Source organism: Carassius auratus, chromosome 36 (assembly GCF_003368295.1).
Source record: "Carassius auratus strain Wakin chromosome 36, ASM336829v1, whole genome shotgun sequence".
In the NCBI taxonomy this organism is placed as follows: Eukaryota; Metazoa; Chordata; class Actinopteri; order Cypriniformes; family Cyprinidae; genus Carassius; species Carassius auratus.
In genome coordinates this window covers 13,175,643-13,203,509 of record NC_039278.1, presented here as the reverse complement: position 1 = coordinate 13,203,509, position 27,867 = coordinate 13,175,643, and the positions used below count along the sequence as shown (strand labels likewise).

The 27,867-nt window shown below is 36.8% G+C and overlaps 1 protein-coding gene across 3 annotated transcripts; it reads right to left on the bottom strand.

The window, feature by feature from the left end:
* Nucleotides 1-897: 897 nt before the first annotated feature.
* LOC113055313 (contactin-associated protein-like 5) lies at nucleotides 898-26,291 on the bottom strand. 3 transcript variants are annotated; one of them, XM_026221533.1, is made up of 21 exons: nucleotides 23,814-24,307; nucleotides 23,147-23,350; nucleotides 22,752-22,936; nucleotides 21,025-21,168; nucleotides 17,255-17,525; nucleotides 16,353-16,502; nucleotides 15,530-15,701; nucleotides 14,848-14,954; nucleotides 13,536-13,655; nucleotides 11,180-11,380; nucleotides 10,139-10,295; nucleotides 9,222-9,349; nucleotides 8,879-9,049; nucleotides 8,015-8,233; nucleotides 7,169-7,405; nucleotides 6,068-6,301; nucleotides 4,319-4,452; nucleotides 3,947-4,034; nucleotides 2,588-2,800; nucleotides 2,386-2,460; nucleotides 898-2,062 (listed from the first exon to the last, which is right to left on the bottom strand). In XM_026221533.1, exons 1-21 carry the CDS (start codon nucleotides 23,887-23,889, stop codon nucleotides 1,866-1,868), a joined length of 3,483 nt encoding a protein of 1,160 aa, XP_026077318.1. In that variant the 5' UTR covers nucleotides 23,890-24,307; the 3' UTR covers nucleotides 898-1,865. The 3 variants fall into 3 exon arrangements, 2 of the variants coding, with proteins under 2 accessions (XP_026077318.1, XP_026077319.1); XM_026221534.1 differs by lacking the exons at nucleotides 23,147-23,350; nucleotides 23,814-24,307 and having other exon boundaries at nucleotides 21,025-21,163; nucleotides 22,752-22,888; XR_003277512.1 differs by lacking the exons at nucleotides 898-2,062; nucleotides 2,386-2,460; nucleotides 2,588-2,800 and having other exon boundaries at nucleotides 4,319-4,448; nucleotides 23,814-26,291.
* Nucleotides 26,292-27,867: the final 1,576 nt, after the last annotated feature.

Below are 27,867 nucleotides of genomic sequence, written 5' to 3'. Positions count from 1 at the left end.
ATATTGGCTAGGCTACCAATATTCAAGAAAAGGCCACCAAAATCATTAGAAAGCATTTCATATTGGATCAGGACAATGACCCAAAACACCCTGCCAGTTCAGTCAAGGACTTTATCATGGCAAAGAAATGTAGTCCTAGATTGCCCAAATCAATCTCATTAATTTCACCATTTGAAGAGGAGACTAAAGACAGAAACTCCCCAAATAAAGCAACTGTTGAAATTGGCTGCATTAAAGGTTAGGGAAAAGCATTTCAAAGCATAAAACCAAGAGTCTGGTGATGTCAATGGGTTGCAGACTCACTGCTTTGATTGCATGCAAGGGATCTCCAACTTAATATTAACTTTTAATCTTTTACATCTACCTTAAATTAAACCATTCCAATACTTATGCTCACATCAAATAGTGTGATGAACTCTAAAGGTGCTGTCGCTTTATTTGGTAAAACATGTCGAAAGACCTGATAATAAAATGTGTCATTCTGTAGTTTTGTTGCATATTCATCTTTTAATCAGATCTAGTTTTGTTGCATATTAATCTTTTAATCATATCTGCAAATGTCTCGACTCCATAGCAGAGAAAGCAATTTTGTCTTTACTGTTCCAATCCTTATGGAGGGCACTGTATGTAAAGTATTTCAAATAAGTGTGTGCTGTTATTATTATTTTGTAATTATACAAATTATATTCAATATGCAATATACAATTATCAATTTAAATTAATTAAAATGTGAAGTTTATAATTTTTTTGTGTCGGAGCCAGTGAAAATGTTGGCCCGTCTCAGCAAACAGAAACAATCCTTACTGTTGAGCCATGTTGAGTGCACATTGCCATACACACATTCATCTCTGCATAAATATACCAATCCAGTTCAATAGTTCATCTGCACTCATAAGCTCTTAGAAAGCTCCATTTATTAAATATACTTATGAAACATATGTACACCATTAATTTACAATAGTCATATATATATAAAAAACAGGAAATAAAACAGCCATAAAATGAATTCTCAATAAAAGGCAAGGTTTTTTTTTTTTTTTTTTTTTGTATAGTCAGGAGATATAATGCACTTCAATAAGTACGAGACTGTGTTCCCAGGGCATGCCGGGTTATGTTCATCTGTGAGACCGGCTCGATTACGGTGGGATAGAGAATTAAACTGCCTGAATCTGTCTGGCCCATGGGAATTGGGATACACACAAATGACTCATATTCCATCCCTCAGCCGCCGCTGATATATTCTTATAGTCCTTTGGTGGTTAATCCCAGCCTTTAGCGGCTCCTTGCACTAGTCAATAGTTTCGACATCAAATGCAGTGTTGTCAGATGCGGACGCCTTTAATCTTGTTTTGTTGTTTTTTTCATGTTGAGCGATGATCGATCCTTTAAAAACAATGTCTGGGAAGGTCCGCCACCATGCCACAAAATAATTCTCTCAGAACCCTCTCCAATGGGGTTTCAGTCCATTAGCTTAAGCCCACTGTATATGCGGTCTTTGAGACAGACATGTTTAAGCAGGCACACTGGATAAAGACAATTCAGACTGATGCTTCAGCCCTCCTACTGTGCTGTTGCTTGGAAAGTGTGCGTGCTGTGCATGTATAACCTATTATTATGCCCGTAAAATAACAATATACAGCTCTGTCATCATTCAGGAGCACACACTTACTTTCACGAAAGCTTTACTCTCTTCACAGAAAATAAGAAAACAAACAAAAATTCTCTGTTGTAATTTCTTGTTTCTAGCCTGTTGAGTCATCGCTGGCCTCTGATTGGCTGCTCAGCTTGCAGTGTAGATAATACAGTGCGGTGGGATTGCTAGGCTACAGGCTGTTCAATTAAAGGCCAGGCACGACATGGTGAGGTCAGATGTAGTATTCTTTGCTGTCGTGGTTGGGTTTGTGCAGGTCCAGCGCAGTCCGGAATGCCGGATGCTCCATGCTGGGGTGGTGCGTCTTTCGGGTGATCACGGAGGGTGCTGGAGTCCGTCGGTGTTGATAGAGGAAGTGGATGATGATGGCCAGCACACAGAGGGTGATGAACACCACTGCAGCCACTACTCCTGTTTATCAGATAAATGAAGAAGTTGAACACATGCTAAATATTAAATAATTATACTGATTCACTACTTAAAATATAGTTTGAATTAAATGTTGTGGGTTTGGATCTCATAAATGTATCTTGATAATAAATGGAAGATGTATTCATATTTCGATTGTTCTACAATGTAGTGCTGCAGTGGTACAAATGAGAACAGCATAAAACAAAACTTCTGATATAACTAAAGATGTATGAGGCTGTACAGTTTCCTTTCTAAGGATGGTTTATTACTTGTCAGATCTTTGAAAAGTTTTTCCCAGAGCTCAATATCATGGGGATCTATACCTCCGATTAGTGCCAAGTCTTTTTGATCAGCCTTTTTAAGTGGGTCTTTGCCTTGGTCTGTTTTTGCAGAGTCATCTGAAAGCAGAGAATGATAAGGAGAGGAAGACAAAGAACTGGATTTTGTGATTCTTTTCAGCAGGCTGAAAAATAGTACTTTTTGAGTCTCATTGTCGTGTGGAAACTATTAAAAAGGATCATTTACCTGCGTGTGTGTGTATTTTGCTCAAAGTGTTCAAGCTGGATATAGTCCCACAACTTGATGCTTCCAGACGGCCGATAACAGTAACAAAGGGGCTTTGGCTGTTTTGCAGGGCTGCCTTCAGAGGGGTAGCCTGATTAAACTGCACAGAGGACAGGCAGCCAATAAACCCTCTTAATCCAGCCTGGACCAGTTCCTTGTCAGTAATGTCACTACCTGAAACAGGAAAAAGAATTTAGCAACTGCAATTAAATGTGATGTTTGTCATATCTACTTTAAAATCCATTTTCTCATCACAGGTTAATATGCACAGACAACAACACTACCATTCAAGAAGTTTGGGATCAGTAAGATATTTTAAATGTTCAAGATTCTTTGATGATTAGAATTTCAAAAAGTTTTTGAAATATACATTTTATTTTGTTACATTATAAAAGACTTTCCTGTCGTTTGTCCTGGCTGAATCAAAGTATTAATTTATTTTAAAAGAAAAAAAAAAATTGCATGATAGTCTAGATATAAATAATACATTCAGATTAACTCCTGAAGCAAAACAAGTCTCTGTAGTGACATTGGCACAACAAACAGCATGAGTTTGGAGTGAAATTAGCTGTTTGTCTGACTAATGGGAAAAGAGGAGAGTAATTTGAAAACAATTATGCATTTCACCTTTAAATGAATTCAAAGTCACTGTTTAACCACTCGACAGCTTTTATTTTAAAAGAAGCAGACTGCAGAATCACACAAGTAACCTCTAATCTCTAATCACACAAGTAACCTCTAATTAAGAACCTTTTTAAAAAGCTTCATTATTATATTCCTCAAGTCCCTTTTTTTTAGTGTCCACAAAGCCTTTCTAAAACAGAATAAATCAGCACATTCAATCCTGGTTCCTTTTCTATTTTGCATCTGTAATGACTAATGAGTCTAAAAGGGGATTGTTGTAGTTCTGTGCTTTATTGCTAATTTGTCTTAAATGTTCTCTCGCCTCTATCAAAGCGCTTGGGTTCATGCCACTTTCAGACCCTCCTTATTGGTTGTCTGGTAAAGAGAAACAGTCTCCTAGGCAACACGGAGAAACTCCAGTTGGCTTTACTTGGCAACTTACCTGTGATGGCGCTGCCAAAAGCGTGCCTTCCTAGACATACAACCACTCTATCCTAACCTGCCTGGATTCAACACCTGACGCCACATCAGTGATTTGAATTGATTTGATTCATTAGACAGAAAAGTAGTAAAATACAAAGTTAAAAACCTGTTTCCATTGTGGTCCTTGATGTTAAACAGAAATAGAAATGTGTGAAATGGCACACAAGGAACACGAAGAAATAGAATCCTCCTCAAAGCCTGTCAGAAACTCACCTTGGATTCTCCCTAGAATCACTGACCTCGCCGGGCTGAGAGCAGAGCCAGGAGACAGGCTGTACTGCTGGGTTATTGTGTTGTCAATCTGGAAGGGAACAGATATAATGGCAGATAACTAGGAAAAGATTGATTCCAGTAACAGATTTGGATGGGTCACAGGAAATAAAACATCTCACAACACTAAGACATGCTTTTAGAAATATAATTCATATGCTACATGACCTTTAAAACCATAGCTTAAAATCATGCATAAAAATCATCTGTTCTCATTCTTGTAGAAAGTATTGTATAGGAAGCCATGTAAACCCCTTTAGAAATCAGATATTGTGCATTGTGTTAACATCTGTTGCTATGGAGACAAAGACTCACCTGGACAAACAGCTCCTGTCCCTTTCGATTGATTTTGACCCAGTGAAACCGTCCGTCTGCTAGACTGGATGACACTGGGCTGAACTTTTCTGTTCGTTTTTCTTTGTTCAACAAGTATCGTATTTGCAGGCTGCCTGGGAAATCAGAGTAAAAGCTATTGACTTAGAGTCAAAAGATATTTGTTTGATACAATGAATACAAAGTTGTATCATGACAGGGAGGAATAATATTTTAAATTTGGAGGGATAAGTAATGGGTTACAAAACAAACTCCAGCAGAGTGTTTAAAACCCCAGTGTGTGTATATATATATATATATATATATATATATATATATATATATATATATATATATATATATATATATATATATTTTTTTTTTTTTCTTCTCACTTATTACCATGAAACTGTTTTAAAACAATGATAAGATTGCTTCTTGAGCAGCAAATCAGTGAGTGATTTCTGAAGGATAATGTGACTATGAAGACTGGACTAATGATGCTGAAAATTCACAAGAATGCCATCATAAGAACAAATTACATTTTAAAATATATTAAAATAATATATATAAAAAATATCCTTTACATGTCAAGATCGATGTGTTTTGCTATCTGCTGTGCAAGGCATTTTAGCCAGTCATGTGTTCCCTTGATAAGATGGTGACAAGTTCTTTTCCAATAATTGGAAAAAAACTGAGGCGTGAAAGCACTGTTAATGGAGATGAGAGACAATGGTTTCAAGAGCCTTCAATTTAGATGCCATGAGCTCTTTAGGTAAAGGGTGTGGGTGTAACAGAGAGAAGAAAAAAAAATTGCATACTATGCGCTTTAATAGATATGTGTGGAATTCAAGAATATTGAGGTGCCAGGTTGAAAGAGTGTATGCCAACAAGAAAGGTACAGGGTGTGATAAAAAAAAAAATTAAAAAAAAAATTCCTCCACTCTTTTTAGGATTAAAGGAAAAACTAATGTATTTGCAATCTGTAAAAACGTAATCTGCATATCTAAAATTTTATTTCTGGACCTCAAAGCAAGACAGATATTGTATACATATTACCGTTCAGAAGTTTGGGGTCAGTACTTTTATTTATTTATTTGTAAAGAAATGAATACTTTAATAAGCAGGGATGGGATGCACTACAAGATCAAGAGTGACAGATATGTATATATATTAGGGCAGGTTATTTAACGTGTTAATTAGATTAATTAATTATGGAGAAAAAATAATGCATTAAAATTATTAACAGATTTAACGTACTTGCCCTGCCCCAGACCTATGTAAATCATCTGCCATTTCATACAGTCGATTGATGACTAATATGAGGCAGGCCAACAACTTACTGCGTGATGGAGCCTAGAGAATATCCCTAAAATTTGAGATATTGTCTCATATTTACATCACATAGTTAAGAAATATCACATGAGCTGAAAGCTAAGTGCAGTGTTGTCTGTTTTGATCAATTTTGCCAACCAAAATATGAAGACAAATCATAACTGTTCATCCCCGAGCAACCCACAGTGGCATTTATATATTTGTTAATTTATTGTACTTATCCTGATGTCCCTCCAAACCTTCTAATATTGTGGATGCTTTTTTCTATTCAGTGAAATAAGGTAAAGACTAAGCTGAAAAAAGGGAAATAAAAAAATAAATTAGTATTGTCCTTTTTGAAGCTTGATATGGGTTTTTAACAGGGTGAGCAAATTATGACTATTCCACAAAGAAACAGAGTAACATATGACTTGGTACCGTTTGATGTTAGCACAACAGCCATATAGTGCTGGTCCAGAGTGTAAGCTGTCAGGATCAAGGCTGGCACATGATGCGTCAAGAATCCAAATGACACTTTCTCTTGAGATTTGGTAGCTTCTGCATCATGGAAACCTGCCGGTGATCTTCTGGCCTCCTCGTTCAGTATCCCGGAAAATGGCTCCTGGAGAGTGTAAAGGACTGAAGATCCCCTTTCAAAGGAAGCTGCTAGAGCTGTGATGGACACGGAGAGACAATGCAGTCCCTGGTGAATTTCACTGAGAACATTATCATCATCTCTATGCAAATTCAGATTGCGTGCAAAGGCAATGAACTCTACATCTCATCTGTCATTATTAGAGCTATGAAAAACAACAACATTAGCATTGTTTCCTCCCCAACCACAGCTGAGACCGTTGCAGAGAGGTGTCCTACTGATTCTTTATGTCTCTTCTCATTTTCTGCTCATCTGTTCTAGTTAGAAGTAAACAGCCGTAGCTTGAACGGACCCTTTGCAACACCATCGAAACAAAGCCATTGCATCACTAATCTGACTGACAGGCTGCGGGATGGGTACGAGGCAGACGAATGGCTGCTGTAATTAAATTCCATTTGTCAGTTAAAGCTTTTTCTGCCAAGGCCTGTCAGCCAAGCCTCAAGGAATTCAAGGTGAATACGCCATCAAGGGCATGTTGTCATCCACCGGCGGCCGAGCCTCCTGAACTAATAGAAAACGAAAAGTTGTCTAAAACAGATGAAATTGAGAAATTTCCATAGAATATATAGAGGGTTGACTTTTCATTGTGAGACTCATACCATATACAACAGCTCACGGCAATTCATGACTTAAACGGATTTAAATCAACTCCTATAGAGTGCTGATTTAATATCTCTCTGTAGGCTTTGATCTAATTGTATGACTTTACAGTGTAAATCCAATAAAAATACTTCTGCCATCAGGAATTCCAACATTATGGTATTTGAGAATTACAAGCATCTGAGGCATGCTTAAGTCCAGAGTGCCTGTTTCTTTCAGCTTCTTTTGATTATTGCAACCAAACCTATGAAAGCAAGCTCGCCCTGAGGCCATCGTAACCTCACCTGTTCTGCAGTGTGGCCCGTCGAAGGCTGTCTGTGTGCAGTCGCAGGTGTAACCGCTCCTCTCTTCCACACATCTCCCTCCATTATGACAGACGCTGTCGCTGGTGCAGTGACCCGGGCAGCCTGAATTCACCCCCGGGGTGGTCTTTGCACGTTCATACAGGTCAAGGGTCACCCCGTTAATGATGAGGGCACGTAAGCAGCCCAGAAAGCCTCTCTGTCTAGAAGCTGTACCTCCTAATGGGGAGAGTACAGTAATTACTTGTCATAGGCAAATTATAAAGCCAAGGCCTTTTAAGTCTATAATGGTATAATTCTTAGAAAAATTATTCCATTTTTGTGCTGTGTGTGTCCCAATTACTGACATAATTAACTGGATTTTACTATTATTATTTGATAGTTTTACTATATTTAGTGTGTAGACAAAATGTTTTCACTGACTGCAAAATGCTTTGAAACCACAAAACCTACAGAAGATGCCACATTTTTTTTTAAACGTGAAGTTTTTCCAGTAATTTGAAACTAAATTAAGTCTTTTAAGGACCTACAAGGAAGTACTATATATTTGCATATATACTTCTATATACATTTTGCAGTTCACACACATCTATTTTTAGTTGCAAAAATGCAATAGACTTAGGTGTAATGATATTTTTGCACTGATCTTCAACCCTGTAATGTTTAGCAACAGCATGGTTCCTCACTAACAAATATGATCATGGATTCTTTCTATTTAAACGATTTCATTTTTCTCTGTTCCCTGGGGTATTCTTAGCTCCAGTTAAAGTACACTCAATGTCTTTTAATAATTATTGGTGACATTTGCTTGATTACATGTCTGCGTACCCACAAAGAGTTGACTGCTGAGCTGAAGCCGGTAGGGTCTCTCAGATGGTGCTTCTTTTAGCTTCAGCGGCAGAGAGTCAACCTGTAGAGAAGCTTCTTTCACATTTCGTTCAGCACGAATATAATGCCACTGACGATCATTCAGGGCTACAGGCGACTGAATGGTAATAATTACTGGTCCATCCCCTAGGTCAAAAGTCAAGTTCACTGTATAGGGAGCTGAGAAAGAAAAGAAGAAGAGGAAGAGGAAGATGAGGAAGAAAAAGAAGAAGAAGAAGAAACATTACGTCAGATGCACACAATACCAGGATATTCAAGGATATATTATCTTTAAAATGAACGATTATGTAAATTTTTCTGTGTTGCTTTCCAATTAAAATATCAAATAAAAAAATATTTCTATTAATTTTTATATTGAAAACTGTTCTTTTTCGTACGCAACTTTGCTTCAAGTAATTGTGACTCTGGACCAGAAAACCAGAAATTGAGATTTAAACATCATCTGAAAACTGTATAAATAAGATTTCCATTGATGTATGGTTTATTAGGATCAGACAATATTTTGCTGAGAGACAACTATTTAAAAATCTGGATTCATTCTTAATGCATATTACTAATCAAAAATAACATTTTGATGTATTTACGGTATTAAATTTACAAAATATCTTAATGGTACATGATCTTTACTTAATATAATTTTGACCCATACAATGTTTTTTGGCCATTGCTAAAAATGTACCCCAGCTATTTCATACTGGTTTTGTGGTCCAGGGTCAGAATTGAGATATTTTCTAGAAAAATAAAATAAAATATTTTATATGAAAAAATATTTTTTTGTCAAATAATATTTAAACAATGACTCACAACTAAGCTCCAGCCTTATGAAGTCTCTGACACCCAGATTCTCCAAGAAGACTCCTGAGAGGGAACTAGTTTTGAAAAAGAGTGAAATATCGATGCTCAGTTCAGCTTGCAGGGTGGGGAAATGCAGATAGGAGGATTCCTGGTAAAAAGATGCAGAGTTCCAGAAAAATCCTGCAGCAGAGGGACAGGCAATAAAGCACACAGTGTGTTGAAAAACAAATTTTGCACTGAATTCGATAAAAAAGGGTCCATCTCTTCTGCATTTTGAAATATGAAAATATATTCAGCAGAGAGCCATATTACCCCCCTTTCCCCTTTTAAATTTGGTAAACAAAACACCCACGGTTGCCATAGCAGCGCAGCGGTCCAATTTGGAGCTCAGCCTGTGAGTTTGTCCGGTTTGTGTCTCCAATGGCGATCTCACTAAGGGGTAAATGGTCTTTGTAAGACAGCACACCAGTATCATTCGCCCTGCAGGAGGAGAAAGAGAATGAGAGAATGTGCAAGAGAAAAGTTAATGAGCAAAAGGCTGAGAGAAAGTCTTTTTAATCTCTCTCTGAGGTAGAAGATTGCCCTCCAAGGAGTGTGTATGCTTCACTTGTTGCTTAAAAAACACTAATACGTGCACCCTTTGGCGAGTATTAAGCTTTATCTGCAGCGTCTCGGTCACTTTAACAAAAATCTAATGAAGGGTTTTAAAGTGTGATTCCAATACAGCAATTTAATTGACTAAAACTCTTCAATCTGCCTAAGATTTCTTTCGTTCTATTAGAAAATAACAATCGTATTACCTTACCAAGTAGGAAATACTGCTCAGTGAGTGGCAAGTGTCTGGGAAACTGGGCTACTTTTAAAAGGATGCTGCAGTTTGACCCACGGGTTAAATGTTTGACACATTAAATGTATTATATTTGACTGAAATGCTTGTATTGAAATAATGTATATTCTACCAATGATAAAACGGTGCTAAATGTTAGGTATACTGAGAGATGAGTACTTATAGGAAGCCTTTGAACTCCTGTGAGGTCCTTTAAAAAAAAAAAAATAATAATTATGTCTATGATATTATTTTGTATGGTATTGTATAGTGATTTTCAAGTTGAAACTGTGCATAACACATAGTAGTGGCTGCAAAATATGTTTTTTCTTTCTTCATATTTGGGCTAGGGTAATTTTTTTAAGGCTATTTTTGATTGACCATTGGGCTAGTTTTGTTACACAGAACTGGCAACCGTGATTCACTGTGACATTAAGATTTACCAGGTGTCTTGGTCTGCATCGCAGTTGCAGAAATAATTCATGTCCCTGCAGTTGCCATCCAAACTACAAGAGCACTGCTGGACCCCAGGCAGAAATCCTCCCCAATATGTTCGTTTCACTCCATCTCTATCCAGCCACCATGACAAAGGAGTTCCATCTGAAAATTGACAAAATGCCCCTAGGATAAGAATATGTTTTACTTATCTAGGAGTAAACAATTATGCAAAAAAATGACAACACTGTTTGGAGTCTGATGTAATTTAGTCATGCATGATGACATCTGGTCTCCTGCCCCTGCTGGTCAGTAATGGGCTCTGAAACTCCTGTCAGTCAAGCAGTCATTCCTGCAATGTGCGTGAACAGACATCTGCTATCACAGCGGTGCATAGATCTGGCCAAGAGCTTAGCCGATGAAAAACGACAATCAGATATGCAACATGTCTAGTGCTGGAGGTCCGTTTGAGCAATGTTTGATCGAAGGGTGATCTTTTGCTCAAAGGCCTTATCGGATCTTATTCTGGCAAATCAAAATGAACCCAAAAAGTGAGCCAAGAGTTTGAGGATAAGTTGAATCCAACTCATTTAAATGCCTAAGCATATCAAGCAAGGAAAGTCGAAAGTATTAAAGCATTGTAAAAAAAAAAAAAAAAGTATATGGAATAATTTAGCGTACCAGTGTATAATCTTTTTTTTTTAAGGCTTTATGCATACCTTTGCAATTCAAATGCTCTCATCCTGTCCTATAACCATCCCTGCATGACAAGAATTACATTCTAACAGCTTTTTAAGTGAACATCATCATTCACCACACATCGTCGTCATGTCACACTTGAGCCCCTTTAATATCTGTGGTAATAACCTGCTGTTGTGAATCATTTAGCTGTGAGGTACTTTTTTGTTCCTTTGGAACATATTAGTCGAATTTAGAGGATTAGAATTCCTGAAGTAACATAAATCACACACTTCATAAGAAAGACAACATTTTGGTGCTACAGTACACAAAAACAGTAAGAGAGACTAGAGTAATAAAGCAAGACCAACCCCAGGTGTCAAAAAGCCGAGACTTTCTGCAACGATATATCACTTCCTGTTGGCAGTGTTCCGAGGAGGTCACGAGCGAGCGGAGATGGTATGGTGAGATGGTGTAGTTGAAGATGAGAACAAAAGGGCTGCGTGGAGTGGATCCTCGAATGTCAATGATCCTCATGTGATCGTGCCCCACTACGGTCCAAACTTTATCTTCTGTGCAAGAAACACACACACACAAAAACACAGCATGCTTGAAAAACTAGTACAGACTGAAATCCCCATTGACTCGGATCGTGTATCAACCCTCTCAAGCCTGCACTCAATCGACCGTATGTGTTCGCGAATGAAAATGAGAGATTAACAGAGTGATGGAGTCGTATGCAAATACCTGATGAATATTAAGCAGAGAACAGAAGGTCACTCATTCATGAGGGTGTGAAATGATGAGAGTATGGTAGTCTACGCTAGTACCTTTTCCTATGCAAATTGAAATCGCTGTGTGTGATGTCCAAAGGTGCCGGTCTGCAGTGTCTTGCAGAATTAGCATGGCTAATAGCTCCTGTAATTGAGGTCAGTTTCAAATGATTTTCTTGCCAGTGCTTGTTGGCATTGTCTGAGAGAAAAGGTCTATTTGTATTGGGACTCTGGATCTTTTAATGCATTCACCATGACAAAGCTAACTTTGCAATCTGACTAAAGCTCAATGAAAGCATACTTTGTAAAATAAAGCCAGCTTAGCTGTGCCAACGTGCAGCAGGTGGTCACAGCGCATGACAGTTTCCCAGTGCTTACTTTTCTCAGCTCGGCTTGCAGCTCCAATAACCTCAAAGCCAAATCATGCTTCCGAAGAAAATAAGAAAAATGAAGCTATCAGTCTCAGCTAGTATGCACTTCCAGTCTCTGCAGGGAGACATGCTCCCTGACTTTTTTCTTCTTTCACCTGCGCTCATCCCTGCTGCTTACATAATGGGGCATGAACTTCCCTGCGTGATGATATAATGTATTACAGTGTTATCTTAAAGACAAATCATCCCAGCATCTGATTCAACGGAGAGTCATGCCATAGGCCAAGGTCGATGAAATTGGTGATGAAACCTCACAGGAGATGTGAGAAAACACATTGTTCCTGGTGATAGAAGATGCTTGCCCCCACATGTCTTGGTGAGGTGGTAAACACTTTTTCTTTTCTTTTTTTAATCTTTTTTTTGCTTTAGTACAATCAAAACTGGTTATAAAAATCTCACTTGCAAAAAATATTAGTAATTTATTACAGAAAGAGACTGTAAAAATGCTACAGTAACTGTTTACTGTAAATTAGCCCTGTCATATACATTGATTTAATTTTTCTAAAATACTGTCAAATGTATTATTTTTCTAAGTAAAACCTACATATGACCATATATTCACATTAAAAGTATGCGTGACATCACATATGATTATATTTGTTTTTGAATAGCTTTGTTTCTTTTTCCTATTTATGTTATCAGTAGTACTTTCCTCTGTTTTATATTTGCTGTTTTTTTAATAATGTTAATTGCATTATTTGTATGTTGTTCAGTTATGTATGACCCAGTGCACAGTCTATAGATGAATACTGGCCATCTCTTATGGACAGGCCAATTACAATCTGATCCAACGTGGCTTCCTATTGTGCCACCTGTATTATTCTGGTAGTTTTCAGTACATTTAATGATTTTGATAGTTCAAATAGTTTGGTATATTAACATTACATTTTTAGTTTTTAACCACAAATATAAAATTTATGTTAACCACAACCAAACCACTTGGGTGCACACTGTCTATCAATTGTGGCAGGAGTAATTGCTTAAATTCTGATGTAATGATGGAAAAATAATAATCCGTTATATATCATGAAAAACAACAACAACAACAACAACAACAACAAAAAAATGCTATCAGCAAGCTCAAATAATTCCCATGCGGTCTTGGGATAACACAAAACATAGAAACCCTTGCAATATCACACCATCTAGATGTCTTTGTAACACTCATCTTCCACTTCATTGGATTCAGTCTAGCTGAATCAGGGATGTTTGTGTGGAGCCTGAGCAAAACAAAAATCTGCCTCACCGGAGACTCCCTGAGAGGAAGGTTGGCCAACCCTGATCCAACCTGCTGAACTAGACTGCCGCATGAGATGCTGAACTCACTTAATGAGATGTGTGATTTCTCCAGGCAGTCCCCCACACATGCTGAGGTCACACCTGTCCATGCACTGAATCAGGTTTGTAAATGAGAAGTGCTGAGCTTTGAGCTTCATCATTCAATAATGGGAAAGATGATGAACATCAGTGTATAATACGTCTAGAAACGTGCCAAGCTGAGTATGCATAATTGAGTGAGTCACCTGCCATGGTGCAGTTGACTTGAGTGTGCTCTAGAGGTCCGCTCCCATCAAGGTCGATTGTAAACACACTCGACTGGCTTCCTGTTTTCCTGAAGGCCTCACAGGATCGCTCATATATTGCTAAAAAAAAATGATGAATCATAGAAATGATGAAAATAAATCTGCTGCTGTTTTTATGTTGTGTTTAATTACAGAACGCTTGCATTTTGGCACATCAGCATGCTTGGCACAGTGATAGTGAGCCTGTAGGAGGTAAACACAAAAGTGAAATCAAGAACATTTTGTTGCCTTAAAGATTAAAGTGTAATCATATAAGATCAATAATATATGTCAACGTTTGATGATTCAGCTGTATCATTTAGACAGAACATTCTGCCTGAATGCCATTTATATTAGATATCTGTTAAATTAGTCAAACATAAAGACACATGCAAACAAGTCTCTGTTTTAATATTCCTAACAATGGCATAACAGAGGTAATTATTGTTTACTTGGGACCTGTTTGGGAAAGTGAGCTAATTTGCTGCATGTGTGGTTTTGCTGACAGTGAATCAAACAGCAGGACTTGCAGAATGGAAACATCTTATTTCTCTGTCTTTTAATGCAATAAGTCTAACAGATGGCATTTTCATGCCTCTCTCTCCTCCAGAGAACATGTACAGTCATGAGCGTATGACAAAACGGTGTAATGTGATAGCAGATTAGAACATATTGATCCAACAAATTTGATTACAGCAAGGAACCGTAAAAAATTATCTGCCAAAAATAATTACAGCTTATTCAAAATACTATCATTGACACAGATTCCAAAATTAAATGTATAAATTAGTGAGTAGATGGTTTCAAATCATCTTTACAAGACATGTAGACTGTCAGCTGTCAAGTGATACATTATGTACACTCTAATTAATATAAATGATTTTGAGATAAAAAGTAAGAAGCATTGGACTAATCAAATAAGTATAATTTAAAGTAATGAATACTGTTTATATGAATTATATAAAAAAGAAAGAAAATTGGGGAAAGACTGACCTCACTAACTTTACTGAAACATTTAATTGAAGTCAAAGCCAATTAAAGATCTGATTGTTAAGTAGGCTACTTTCTCCCACACAATGTAGGCGCATGTAGATGACAACTAGCCACTTTATTTTAATTAATTTTAGCAAATAGAAAATTATAACTTTGACAATGCATATCTGAAATAAACTTAAGTACTGTACATATATTATTATCAAAACCCTGCAAAAATCCAGCTCACATCTGAGTAATCATGAAGGCATAGGTTGTTTTGGGACTTTGCATAACTCACAGTTGTGGCAGGTGGCCCCCGTGTATCCTGTTCCAGAACAGTCACAGTAAAACTGGTCCCATGACTGGATGCATTGACCACCGTGTTCGCACAGAATGGGCAAACACCTGTTGGGATACACATATTCAAATGCAGTTTTATTATTATATGTAGCTTATCCTGCGTTTTTGTGTTACAGACATGAACAAATACCTAAAAATCACACAGATTATTGAGGAGAGGCGCTATTATTGTTCTCTTTTCTGAGTATAAGGGGTTTAAGATAATTATCTCCAGACAAATGCAGAAAAAAAACTGAAACTATTCTTAGAGATTATGAGTCTGCCAACATGGAATCCACAGAATTGGAATGGTCATCATTCACCAAGTTTTACACATCCCCTGCTCCTTTCATGTTTATTAAATATTTTGACTGATTTAATTATACTTCAAGCTTAAATTAATGTGAGTGTATCACTTTGTTTGAACTTTGTTTAACCCATTTCTATTCCATTAACATTCCAAAGAACTCCACAGACTTTCCTCCAAAAGGCTAAGAAATTCTGCCAAATCCATCTGGGCCTGGTTATATGCCAAATTACACGTTTGATTGCTATGTATTGCAAGACATAGATATTGATTCACAAAAAAAACGAAGTCAGAAAACTGTCTGAACATAAGCAAATCAACTGGGAAAGCTGACCTGTCTTGTATGTTGCAAACATCAAAGCTAATCTGGCTATAGTTGCTCAGGCTTTCCTGCTGAATCTGAAGTACATCGACTGGATGGTTGTTGATGACCAGGAGACGAAGGCAGCCCTGATATCCTCTGTTGGGGGTTTCACAGTTGAAATCGCTCTGGAATAAAGGGCAGCCTAAAATAATGGAAAATCCCAATTTACTGTCTTTTAAATCAAGAACAACATCCACAACTAATACCAAGTTGCACAAAGAAAAATCTCTGTTCTGAGAAATTCATGCAAAGCAGCTTATAAAATCTCAGCAGGACTACATTGTCCCCCAAGTAAGCAAAATGAGAGATTTAGAGGTCTTAGTTAAGACATTGGATGTTTGAGTCAAAGATTTCAATAACAGCTTTAAAGAAAATGCATTTATCCTCTACAGTAATTGAATGTGGTTAGAGCTGCCTGAATGAACTAAACAGAAAAAAAAAAGAAAAAAAAAAAACTTTGAGGAAAAGAGCAGGGGATTTGGGAATAACAGCTATGCATGTGAAATACATGGACCCTGAGAATACACACTGCTTGTCAAGCTTATATTTTATTCAGGAATATGATGAACGTTCGGCTGATGGAGGTTAGAGTTAATAAGGTAGAAGAAAATTGTATCTTGCATTTAGGAAAATGTTTTGGGTAATAACCACTTTTTGCATGCAGTTCAGTAGTTCAGAACTGAGCGTTGTAGATGACAGATCAAAATAAGTAACCATTCCTGCATTTTAATATAGCCAGAAATTCTTTCCCAGAATCAGGATAAACTAGTTATTTCAGTTTTTAATGCTATACCTCCGATGAAGATGGTTGTTCTTTGCATGTTCTGAATAAACCCACTGATTTCCATAGTGACGGGCTTCTGGTTGTTGACTGTTAAAGACACCTTGTGACCCTTGACCTCGATGGCTATGGAATGCCACTGACCATCACTCAAATTCTCACCTAAAAAAAAAAAACGAACAAAAGAAAAACCAGTAGAAGCATAACAAGGATCGAAAGCTGGGGTGAATAAATCATTTAAGTATGTGCATCTACAATTATTCACTTAATCTAAAAAAATGTATTCACAAGTTAGCTATCACTCCTATGAAATAAGTTATATACCCCCCTCCTCGAATTCTGTATTTTTCCTTCTTCCTTCTTCCAAATTCCTTTTTTCTGTTTTAAATTCGTAGCTAAATTCAACTTCTTTTTCCCATTATTTTTTTTCTTTTCTGGACTCTAAATTATTGGTTAAATTAAATGTTAATATTTAAAAAGCATGTCTAATTAACTGAATTCATAAAAACAATAACATTTTACAGAATAATAGGGCCCTATGAAATGCTTTCTCTCTCTCTCTTAGAAAATCTGTTGAGTATCTAAATTATTTTGGTAATAAAATAAAGGCAAAAAAAAAAAACTTAAAACATTAAATAATTTGTTAATAAAAACAACAACATGCTGCAAAACAGAGGTTTACTGTTACCAAGTATTTTTAAAATAGAATTTTAATAATAATAATAATAATAATAAAGTTTTCATGTGTATCTAGAAATGATGAAATGCTCCTGAAGTGTCTCTGAGAACATCTCTGGAGAAGTTCATGTGTTTATTTCCTCATGAGAGACAAATGTGAGTTTGTGTAGCAGATTCCACAATTCTGTCTATGTTTTCCACATCATGGGAATCACAGAAATTTTTATACATCTTACCGCTGAACACCTGTGCTGAGTTTTGTGTCCCTCCAGAGAGTGAGAGGAGTAGCCTAGCCTGGCTGAGCTGCAGAAGCAGGTTAATGGGGTCCGGATCAAGAGACAGTGGGACTGAGAACAGCAGCCCTTGCTGATTCCATGTGCGGAACTGCAGTCGTACAGAGAGACTCTCCATACTGTAATCTGCAGGGAGCATCAGGAAGCTGCCAGTGGAACTGAGGAACGTCACAGCAACCGAGGAAGACTCCGAGCATGAGAATGTCACGTTGCCCTTTGCAAGGAAGAAGGAAGGAAGAATATAATAAAAGAAAGCATGAATATGTGGAGAGGAGAATTAAACCCAAGGATAATAAAAAAAAAAAAAAACTAATTGTAGTTTAAGAAAGGTAAAAGGGAGGTTGAACTAATTTTTATGTTGAGCATGGGCACTTGGTGCACAGTAGATTAATTACTGAAGCAATGGATGTTTGCAGGTAGACAGGTTAAAAACTCACAAAAAAGTCATTTTTCTTTTACCTTAGCAAACAGTTGAACACTCTTTAGATCAGCATTTTTCAAACAGGGCCTGCAGACCCTTGGGGTCTGTCTCAAATAGTCTGAAGTTTTGCAGAATAACTGATGAACAAAAATCTAATTGCAAACAATATAGAGTGCAGCTCTTCTTCCAGAGGCCCTGTTTTTTTTTTTAAGATTTTAAAATCAAATTTAAGACTTTTTAAGACCTGCACATATATAACAATATTGTATGTTCATTCAGAACAAACCCAATCAATCTTAAAACAAATAATGAAAGTGAAAGTGAAAGTGACATGACATTCAGCCAAGTTTGGTGACCCATACTCAGAATTTGTGCTCTGCATTTAACCCATCCGAAGTGCACACACACAGAGCAGTGAACACACAAACACACTGTGAACACACACACCTGGAGCAGTGGGCAGCCATTTATGCTGCGGCGCCCGGGGAGCAGTTGGGGGTTCGATGCCTTGCTCAAGGGCACCTAAGTCGTGGTATTGAAGGTGGAGAGAGAACTGTACATGCACCCCCCCCACCCACAATTCCTGCCGGCCCGGGACTCGAACTCACAACACTTCGATTGGGAGTCTGACTCTCTAACCATAACTCTCTGTATGCATAACAGGGTAACTGCAAGTTAAAAATATTCAACAGATTTTTCCTTAAATATATAACTATGTATTGAAGTTGTTTTTTGTATTAATATATCAATACATGTGAAATAAAGGTTGTATTTTGCTCAAATAACAATAAAGTGTTTAAAACAAGTTTATTATTAACAGATTGTGAATATTGCATGTGATAAGTAATCGTGTTAGTCTTTATGCATTATTTATAATACAGAATAAAATATCACCTTTTTAAATTGAATAATTACACTAGGCTTTATATTGATTCCTGTTTTCCTCCAAATTGTATTACCTCTCAAATGATAATTAAGACATTTGGTTTACCATTTAAGAGATATATATATATATATATATATATATATATATATATATATATATATATATATATATATATATATATATATATATATATATAAAAATTGCGATCTTAAAGTTGATCAAAATTAATTTAAGAGTTTCAGAACCCAAAGGAAAATAGATTTTTTTTAAATAAAAAAAATCAAGTCTGAGAAACAGCAGGACTGTTATATAGTGGACATGAAAATAAGAGAACAACCTATAATTTTCAAAATTTCAAGGTCAATGCTTACAGTGTGTTCACACCAAATGCGAAATCACTCTAGATTACTCGCGGGATGTTATTCACATCACTTATGCTATGTTTTTATTCACACAAGTGAGGCGAAAAACATCCTGTGAGTATAACCATGGTGAGGATAAATATGATTGCTGCTCTATATCTGTTGTGGAAGTCCAAAAATGCCGGAAAGCAAACTCAGACATGTCTGGGTTCACAGCACCATACAGAGTCACACACTCAGTGAAATTGTATCATAACATTTTGGGGTGCCGCAAACAGCTACAATGCACTCCTCCATATTCTGATTCAAACAGATGTGCCTGTAACTGTTATTTTTTTTGGATCTGATGGGAAACATCAGTTCAGCATCAAACTGAGGAAAGACTGAAGCCCAAGTGCGTAAATAAGTCAGTGAAAGATGGAGGAGGAAGTGTCATGGTTTGAGGATGTTTTCTGCAGCAGGAGTTGAGCCTCTTATATAGCACATGGCAGGGTGAATGCAAATGTTCATCAGAACCTCCTTCAGCAACATGCAGTTCTTTCCCTGAGAGCAACTCTCAATCAGCATACAATTTATAATGCAAGACAATGCCCCTGTCACACTGCAAAACGGGTAAAGCAGTTCCTTGAAGCTAAGAACATTAAAATAATGAAATGGCCAGTCCAGAGTTCTGATCTAAACCGACTGAAAATTTAATTCCACAAAGTCATGGCTAAGAAACAAACCATGGCAGAGAGTAGAAGAAATGTGGACCAAGATCATATTAGCGCAGTGTGAGAAACTAGTGATATCCTGCAGCCACAGATGTGCTGAAGTCATTCTAAGCAAAGACCTTTACACATCCTACTAATTCCTGACAGCTGTAACCCTCCAGAATTTTAGTTGTAATCTTCTTTCATGCTACAGTTGTTACAGTTCTCTAATTGTGATCTCTGTGTTTTTCACAAAATAATGTTTTTTTTTTTTTTTTTTTATGCCTTGGATATTTTTGTCAAACATGTTAGTAGAACAGTGGTATACTTACAGAGTGATGAAGATCAGCAATGTTTCAGAAAAAAATCTAGTATTTATAAATTGTTCTCTAGTTTTGAACTCATCTCAATACCTCTCAACAATTTAATGTTGAAACATTTGATTGTGTATACGAATGCAGTGGTCCTGTGTATAATTTAACTATATTGTTTTGAGGACCTTTGAGAAGTTGAAGTTCTCAAATCATTTCGAAAGTAAGTAAAGGTCTTTGCTTAGAATGACGTCAGCACATCTGCGGCAGCAGGATATCACTAGTTTTCTACATGAAGACTATTGCATAAAGTTGCTACAGTGTTAATCTACCTTTTCTGCCTTTTAATCACAATTAATAACCATAACTATAATATCCTGCAGCTCTAAATGATACTTTACTGCAACAGCAGTAAACTTGTATAAATAATAAATGACAATAGCACTGCATGAACATTATTTAGTCAGTGATGTGTGGAGCACCTTAATCTGTATGGACTTCACCATGTATTCTAGTGCAAAAAGCTAGTAAGATCTTTATTTTAAAATGCCTCTGATAGGAGGGAGGAAAAAACAAAATCAAGATCACTATGTGACACTGCTCTTCTTTTCCTGTGTATTAGACCAGCCAGAGAGAGCGAGAGAGAAATGGACAAAATGAGAGAATTCACAGCATGTTAATTAAGGAAAGAGATATTTTATGGTGCGATACACACAACTACAGAAAAACACAGAGCTACTGTAATTTGCCAAGTGACACTGTCACTGTAAATTGCTTTAGATATAAAGGCTAATTTTTGGAAAATAAAGTTATTTAAATGACACAATACAAAAAATGTCAACAAAGCTCCACTTTTGTGGCCTCCCATTACTTAGTGAGGTTTTTGTGGTCTCCAATAGTGAGGTTTCAACTCACAACCTTTACAGAGAATGAGATTTGATGGCCTTCAAACTCACTGTTGCCTTTTGATTCTCACAACGGATGGGCATGTTGAAAAGCGATATTTACAGTTACAAAGCAGATGTAAAAGTTCATGCCTACCACTGTATAGATCTGCGGCTTCCGTCTTTTCGCCATGTCTATAACATTGACGCCGTTGTAGTTGAGGTTTTCTATGCAGCCATGGAAATTTTCATGGAGAAACGTCCCAGGCTTACCAGGCAAAGGTATTCCTCCAAAACTGAGCTTGAATAAGGACACACAAACACAGAAACACACACAAACACACAAAACGACCACATATCCCAGAGATCAGTAAAGATACTGTTTTCATGGCAAAGAATAGTTTTGAGGGCTACTTTGTGGTCGATAAGTTGACTGCTGTATTTCCAGAGTGTATATTTAGTTGGGCTTTGATAGTGGTGAAAGTGCACTCTTGCTTGTTATTTTCAGTCCTGCACCTTGATAATAATGGTACAAAGTATCAAATAGGCACTCACAATCTCCATGAGAAAATTATATACCCTGCTGCCCTTGTCAAGATTGGAAGCTCTTTATAAAAAAACAAGGAAAGAAAAATAGAGAGAGGGGAAGTGGTAAATATTTCAGCTGTTTGTAACGAGGTTAATCTATAATAAATGGTATCAATTTTCATTCAGTGTGGAACCCATTAATCATTTACGCGTGAATGAGTAAAAAAGACAAAAACAGGGGATGTGCACGCTCATGTTTGAAATAATTACTTATACACACAAAAGAATAAACAGGGGGATGGACTATAGGGTGGAGGTTTAAGAAATGAAGAACTGAAGGTGAAAAGGACAGAAAAATGCGTAACCAAAAATAAACGTGGAAGAAAATGAGAAAAACAATGATAGTGATCCAAGTATCTATACTACTAAATTGATTTTTTTAAAGAAACAACACTGCTTTATACACATATGTTATTTAAATTTTCTGTTTCAAATGAATGCTGTGCTACTGAACTTTCCATTAATCACAGCATATATGTGCTTATATGAGCTATATATGTGCTTTAGGAAGTTATAATATGAAGATATATTGTTAGCATAATGTTAGCTCTAAACTGGATGATGATACAAGTTTGTTAAAATGGTAGGAGTGAGGAAATTTGAGCTGAAAGTCCTGGGTTAAGTTGAGCCAGTGGCTCATTCCTTTTTATGATTATAAAGTATTATTTTACTTCAACATAATCAGTGGCACAAACCCTCTACCTAGGTTCAATTTCCCCATCACATGGGGCAAATTGAGCCAAGAGACAAACTGAGAGCAGTTTCTTTTAGATCCAAAGTGATCTTATTCCTAAGGACGCACCACATTCAACATATAGTAATGATGTTGAAAATTCAGCTTTACCATGACAGGAATACATTATTTTTAATTTTAAGTTGTAATGTTTTTGCACAATATCACTGTTTTTTCGAGCATAAGTGATGTTTTTTTTTTTTAAAACATGAAATCAAATCTTAACAACATCAAACTTTTAAATGGTACTGTGTTTCAAAGGGTCTGTTTGTTTGGTTGTGCTGAAATTCCTGGAATCACTGACTCACTTTGTTCTCCATGGAACTTCATTTCAGGCTTTCATAAGTTTGCAGTGACAGTGATTGAATAAAAGGTTTTGAAACATGGTTTCAGATAACAAGGGAGCAGGATATCTTTTTGCATGTCACAGTAATAGATCTTATTCTTTTCTTCTTATTCTTTGTTCTGTTATGAAAAGTAGTTATTCCTCATTATTACATCTATAAATTACAGAATGAAAATAATTATTTTCAGATTTACAATAATCTAAATTAAGAGCTCACCTCATAATCTATCTCCAGTGTGTCCTCTTGTCCCGGACTGCGGAAGTGTTGTGTGTGTCCATCCACTGTGAAGTTGACATGTTTGTTAAAGCGCTCAATTTGAACAGAGTGCCAGTGGTGGTCGTCCAGCAGACTTCCTAGCATGACAGAAGATGAACGACCGGTAGACTGAGGCTTGGCATCATCTGTACAGGGACAGCAAAAGAGATAATAGGAACCAAGACTTTGGAACTTAAAGCAAAAAATTCAGCCAGGCATCTAAACTCGCTATGCCTCAGGTACTTTTCTTTAATCTCTAATTTCACTTTCTGGTCCATCAAGACTTTTGAGCATGAGTGTGAATAAAATAATAGAAGCTATATCTGAAATGTGTCCCACCCCTCTCTTTTTCTCACCTAAATTGAGATGTAAAATGAGTCTTCCTCTATGAAGCTCCAGAGTGAGGAAATCTCCTCTCTGTCCCTCTCCATGAACCAGAACCCCTTCTGCCTGATGGCTCCTGAATCTCAGGGAAATCACGTCTTTCACTGTGCTGGTGGACTTCTGATTGAACCGGTAGAGTAAGGCACTGCGGCCGTCGAAGTCAGCCACGTCTGACTCTGAGGAGGACAGCAAGAGGAGATCAAAGAGAATGTGAGAAGACCCTTCGCTCTCTGCACTTTCTTTGACCTCCCAAGATATGTGCACTCTGTGATACTTCCTGTTTTTTGAAAATGAAGCTGTACTGAATGTTTGAATGCAGCTCACTTCTTCAGCTATTAAAAATGGTATAAAACATCTTAATAGGAACTGATGGACAATTAAATTTCATTTTTTACATGCTTCTTAATAGAATGCGTGCCAGGTTTTACTTGCATTGTCGGAAGGATAGTAGATCACCTTAAAACACATAGGATTGGGATAAATAAACATACAGTATATTGTCTTAATGGAAATCTAAACATGCAGAATGTTTTGCGTGGCTGTGAGGGTTAGGGGTATGGGTTAGAAAATATTATTAGCTCAGTAAAAAAAGCAGTAACATTTGATGGAGAATATCAATTCATGTAAGGTATCACTCACTGTATGTGCATCCATAGACCTCTAGCCGTAGACCCATTCCTCCTTTGGGACTTCCCTCAAGGGGCAAAAGACGCATATATCGAGTTCTGATGGAGTGAGGGAGTTTGTGTTGGACCACTGTGTCTGTGTCACTGTTTCCTATAAATGTCTGTAAATATATGCACAGGCACACAGAAACACACTTATATAGTGATAATGGTCAGGTAGTACTAAATAGATACTGTTAATACTGAAATAATACTTTTTTAGTTAGACTACCATTGAAAAGTTTGGGGTTGCTAAGTTGTTTTTGAAAGCTACCATTACTACAGTCTTCAGCTTCACATGATCCTTCAGAAATCATTTTAATATGATGTCCTGCTCAGGAAATCCTGCACTGCTTCATATTTCTATGGAAACAGTGATGCATTTCTTTAAATAGAATTCTTTCTTAACATTATACATGTATTTACTGTCACTTTTGATCACTTTAATGCATTCTTGACAAATAATTGTATGAATTAATTTCTCAAAAATATCTTGACCCCAAGCTTTTGAATGGTAGGGTTCCAAAATTGGCATGCATAAAATACATTTCCATTATGCCAAAAAATGTGTTTACCAAAATTCTTATAAAACAGTAGAGTAAAACAAATGTGTTTTCAACATGACTCAGTGATAGTTTATTAAAGGCTCTTGAACAAAAGAGCTGCCATGCTAACCAGGCCCTGCAGACACCATTTAGCATACAATGCTTTGTACGATGCAAACATTATATTAGCACAAATGATCCACTCTGAGTTTGGTTCTTTGCTCTCCAGTGATGATAAAATAAGAATAAATGATTTTTCTTATGAGTTCTGACCTTCTCAGTATTTCAGCTGTGTGCTGATTCATCTCTTCTGGGGTGTTTTGTTTTGTCATTTTTATTAAAGGATCCTCGAAAACAAATCACTCCCCGAGCTTTTATGGGGGGGAAGTTGCCAAATGAGTTTTGGAAGATAGCGACCAGTCTGTTTGTCTTTCAAAGAGCTAATGCATGCCGACAGCATACAAACCGGAATAAACTAATTTCCTTCATCTTGTATGCATCATTAAAATTAATAAAGGATCAAGGGTGTGATGAAACAATGGGAAAATATCAGAAAACCTATCTCTTTTTTTTCTGAAGGAGAGAGTGACTGGAATTTTTGGTCAATGCCAAGTGAAGACCTTGCCCACAGACTGTGAGCATGAATATACCTCTGACTAAGTGTTGACAAGATTACAGCATGTCTAAGACGTGGTGTAAATGAGCAGAATATCATTAAATATCATGTGAACTGACCTATTCAATGATGTACTTATTAAAATACACAAATAAAAATAATGTCATAATTGTGCCAGAAAGGTGAAAAGAAAAAACACACACACATTAGGGGTACGCCATTTTCTGTATGGGTCTTTCTGTTCAGTATGCATGTGAACATTTCTTCTTAATGCCTAATTAGAAGCTAGTACAAAGTGACTGGTTTTAATCTTTGTGGACTGTTGTCTTTGAGGCTCTTGAACTTGATATTAATAATTCATTTAGTGAGAAAACAGCTGTGGAAAAACAAGTCACAAAGAAAATGGAGAGGAAATTGAAAATAAGCTAGGATGATGAAATTATTTTCATAATGTAAAAGAACAACCATTCTCTGAATTATTACAGCGAGCAATCAGAACAAAATGAACGTTTTTAGTAATCACTAAAATGAGGGAATTATTAGAATTCTGGTTAGTTTCTTTAAACCTTACACTGATTTCCTGCCGTGATGATTATTCTTCAGGGAAAAGGTTTTAAGATTTCACCTTTCATAGAATCTCGGCAATCTCTGAAAAGTTAGTCGTATACTCCCTTACTAACTTTTATGCAATTTCAGATGCTGGAAGATTGTGTCTGAATGACCTACATACAGTATATGTTTAATATGGATGACCTTCAGATATTAACTTCTTTCGTATCATCTCATTTGTGTTAAAAAATTTACACAGGAGACTAAGCATGAAAAAACAGTGCACAAACACAAAAATGCTATCCATAATTCAACAATGCTCTATGTATGTTTTATTCAGAGAAGAAGGGAATATACACTGCTTTTTGAACTTCCCCCAACATTGCAGTGGACGATGACAGGAAATCTTAATTTGCTTAAAGTCATTCACCTAATAAAACTCAAGGATGAAGGGCTAGTTGTTTAATCCTTGCACTGAACAATAGGCTTAGTTTTCTGTGTTCATTTAGTGTAGATAAAGACAGAGGAAGAAAGAGAGAGAAGACGACAGGTACAATAGCTTTTCAAAGATGTTCATTAGTGAGACACACAAAGTAGTGGTCTATGCAGCACTCTGTAAATATCACTTATTGAAAATTAAATGAAATTCTTAAGCCCTGAATTAAGCTATTAACAATAAAGATGGTATATAAGAACTATATTTAGGGGCCAAGCCCAGAGGGCTGTAGCCCCTATTGTATCTGTACGTTTTATTATTATTAGGGGCCAAGCCCAGAGGGCTGTAGCCCCTATTGTATCTGTATGTTTTATTATTATTATTATTATTATTATTATTATTCTTCTTCTTCTTCTTCTCGTCTAATGGGAGTCTATGGCAGCCCTATGAAGGGAAAAAGGGAAAATGATGAAATTTGGCACACTTGTAGAGATGACCATTATTAGTGATCTGACCAACTTTGGGGTCTCTAGGCCAAACTCTATAGCGCCACCACCAGCTCAAAAATTCAACATTCAAACATTAATAACTCTTGAACCACTAATTCTATTAAAATAAAACTTAGTACATCTGTTTTGTCTCTTCATGGAGATTCCATTCCATATCTTACATTAAGACTCCTCCCATTACAGTAGCGGCCATTTTGAAAAGTACAGTATTCAGTCTAAGCACTACTCCTCCTTCAAAATTAGTCCAATTCTTCTGAAATTTGGCTCAGATGTTCTTTGGACTGAGCCGCACAGAAATGACTCAACAGAATTTTTTGAACACTAGTGAAAAAAAAAGTTATGATGCTGTGAACTTACTGAGGTTGACCTCAAATGGGTTGAGATGCTGTATCTCGGCCAAACATTGATCAATCGATACCAAACTTGGTTCACTTCATCTACACCATAACTTGGGGGTCCATGCCAAATTTGGGAACAGCGCCACCTATGGGTGTTGAGATACCAAAAATGCACTTTTTTGCTTATAACTTCTGAACAATTCATCAGAAAATTATGATCTTGATGTCTATGGTTTCTGTAGATCATTTTGAATCTGTGGATGTCAATTTTGTCAAGACCACCTGGACCACCCGTCCGCCATTTTGAAATTTGTCAAAAATTGCTATAACTTTTGAACTACTGTACAAATCTTCACAAAAATCGATAGGCATCATCAACACCATGTGCCGGAAGTACCCCGGAAGTTGGAAGACAGCGCCACCTAGTGTTCAAGAGATATAACGATTCTTGCAAAACCCCTTATAACTACTGTAAATGTTGATCAATTTTTGTTATTTTTATGTCATTTTATTCCTTTGGTTATGCCGATTCTGATGATGTCTCAATTGTCATTTTCCAACATGGCGTCTGTCCGCCATATTGAATGGAATGAAATACAGTTTTTTCGCTACTCCTCCCTGAAATCTTGTTCAATTTTGTTCAAAATTTTAACAGATGAACTTCAGACCGGGCCTGACAGAAATGACTCAACAAATTTTTGATATTCACTCCCGTTCCAGAGATGTACAGCTCCAAAGTTGACCGTGCCTGTGCTTGTTGATTTATGCTAGTTAGCTTAGCATGCTAATGAACTAAAATGCTAACACTTTTCTATTCACTCTAATGGGTCTCTTGAGCAATCTGGTTAACTTTGACAATGTTAGCATTTTTTAGCGTAGCATGCTAATCTGGCTAAAATGCTATTTCGGGCTTGTGAGAGAGATCATTCTCACACCTTGACCTCTCTTCTGTGCCATGTAAATTGTGTGTCAACTAATGTGGCGCACTTAGCTAAGGCGTTGGTTCTGAACCTGTGAGGTTGTGGGTTCGAAACC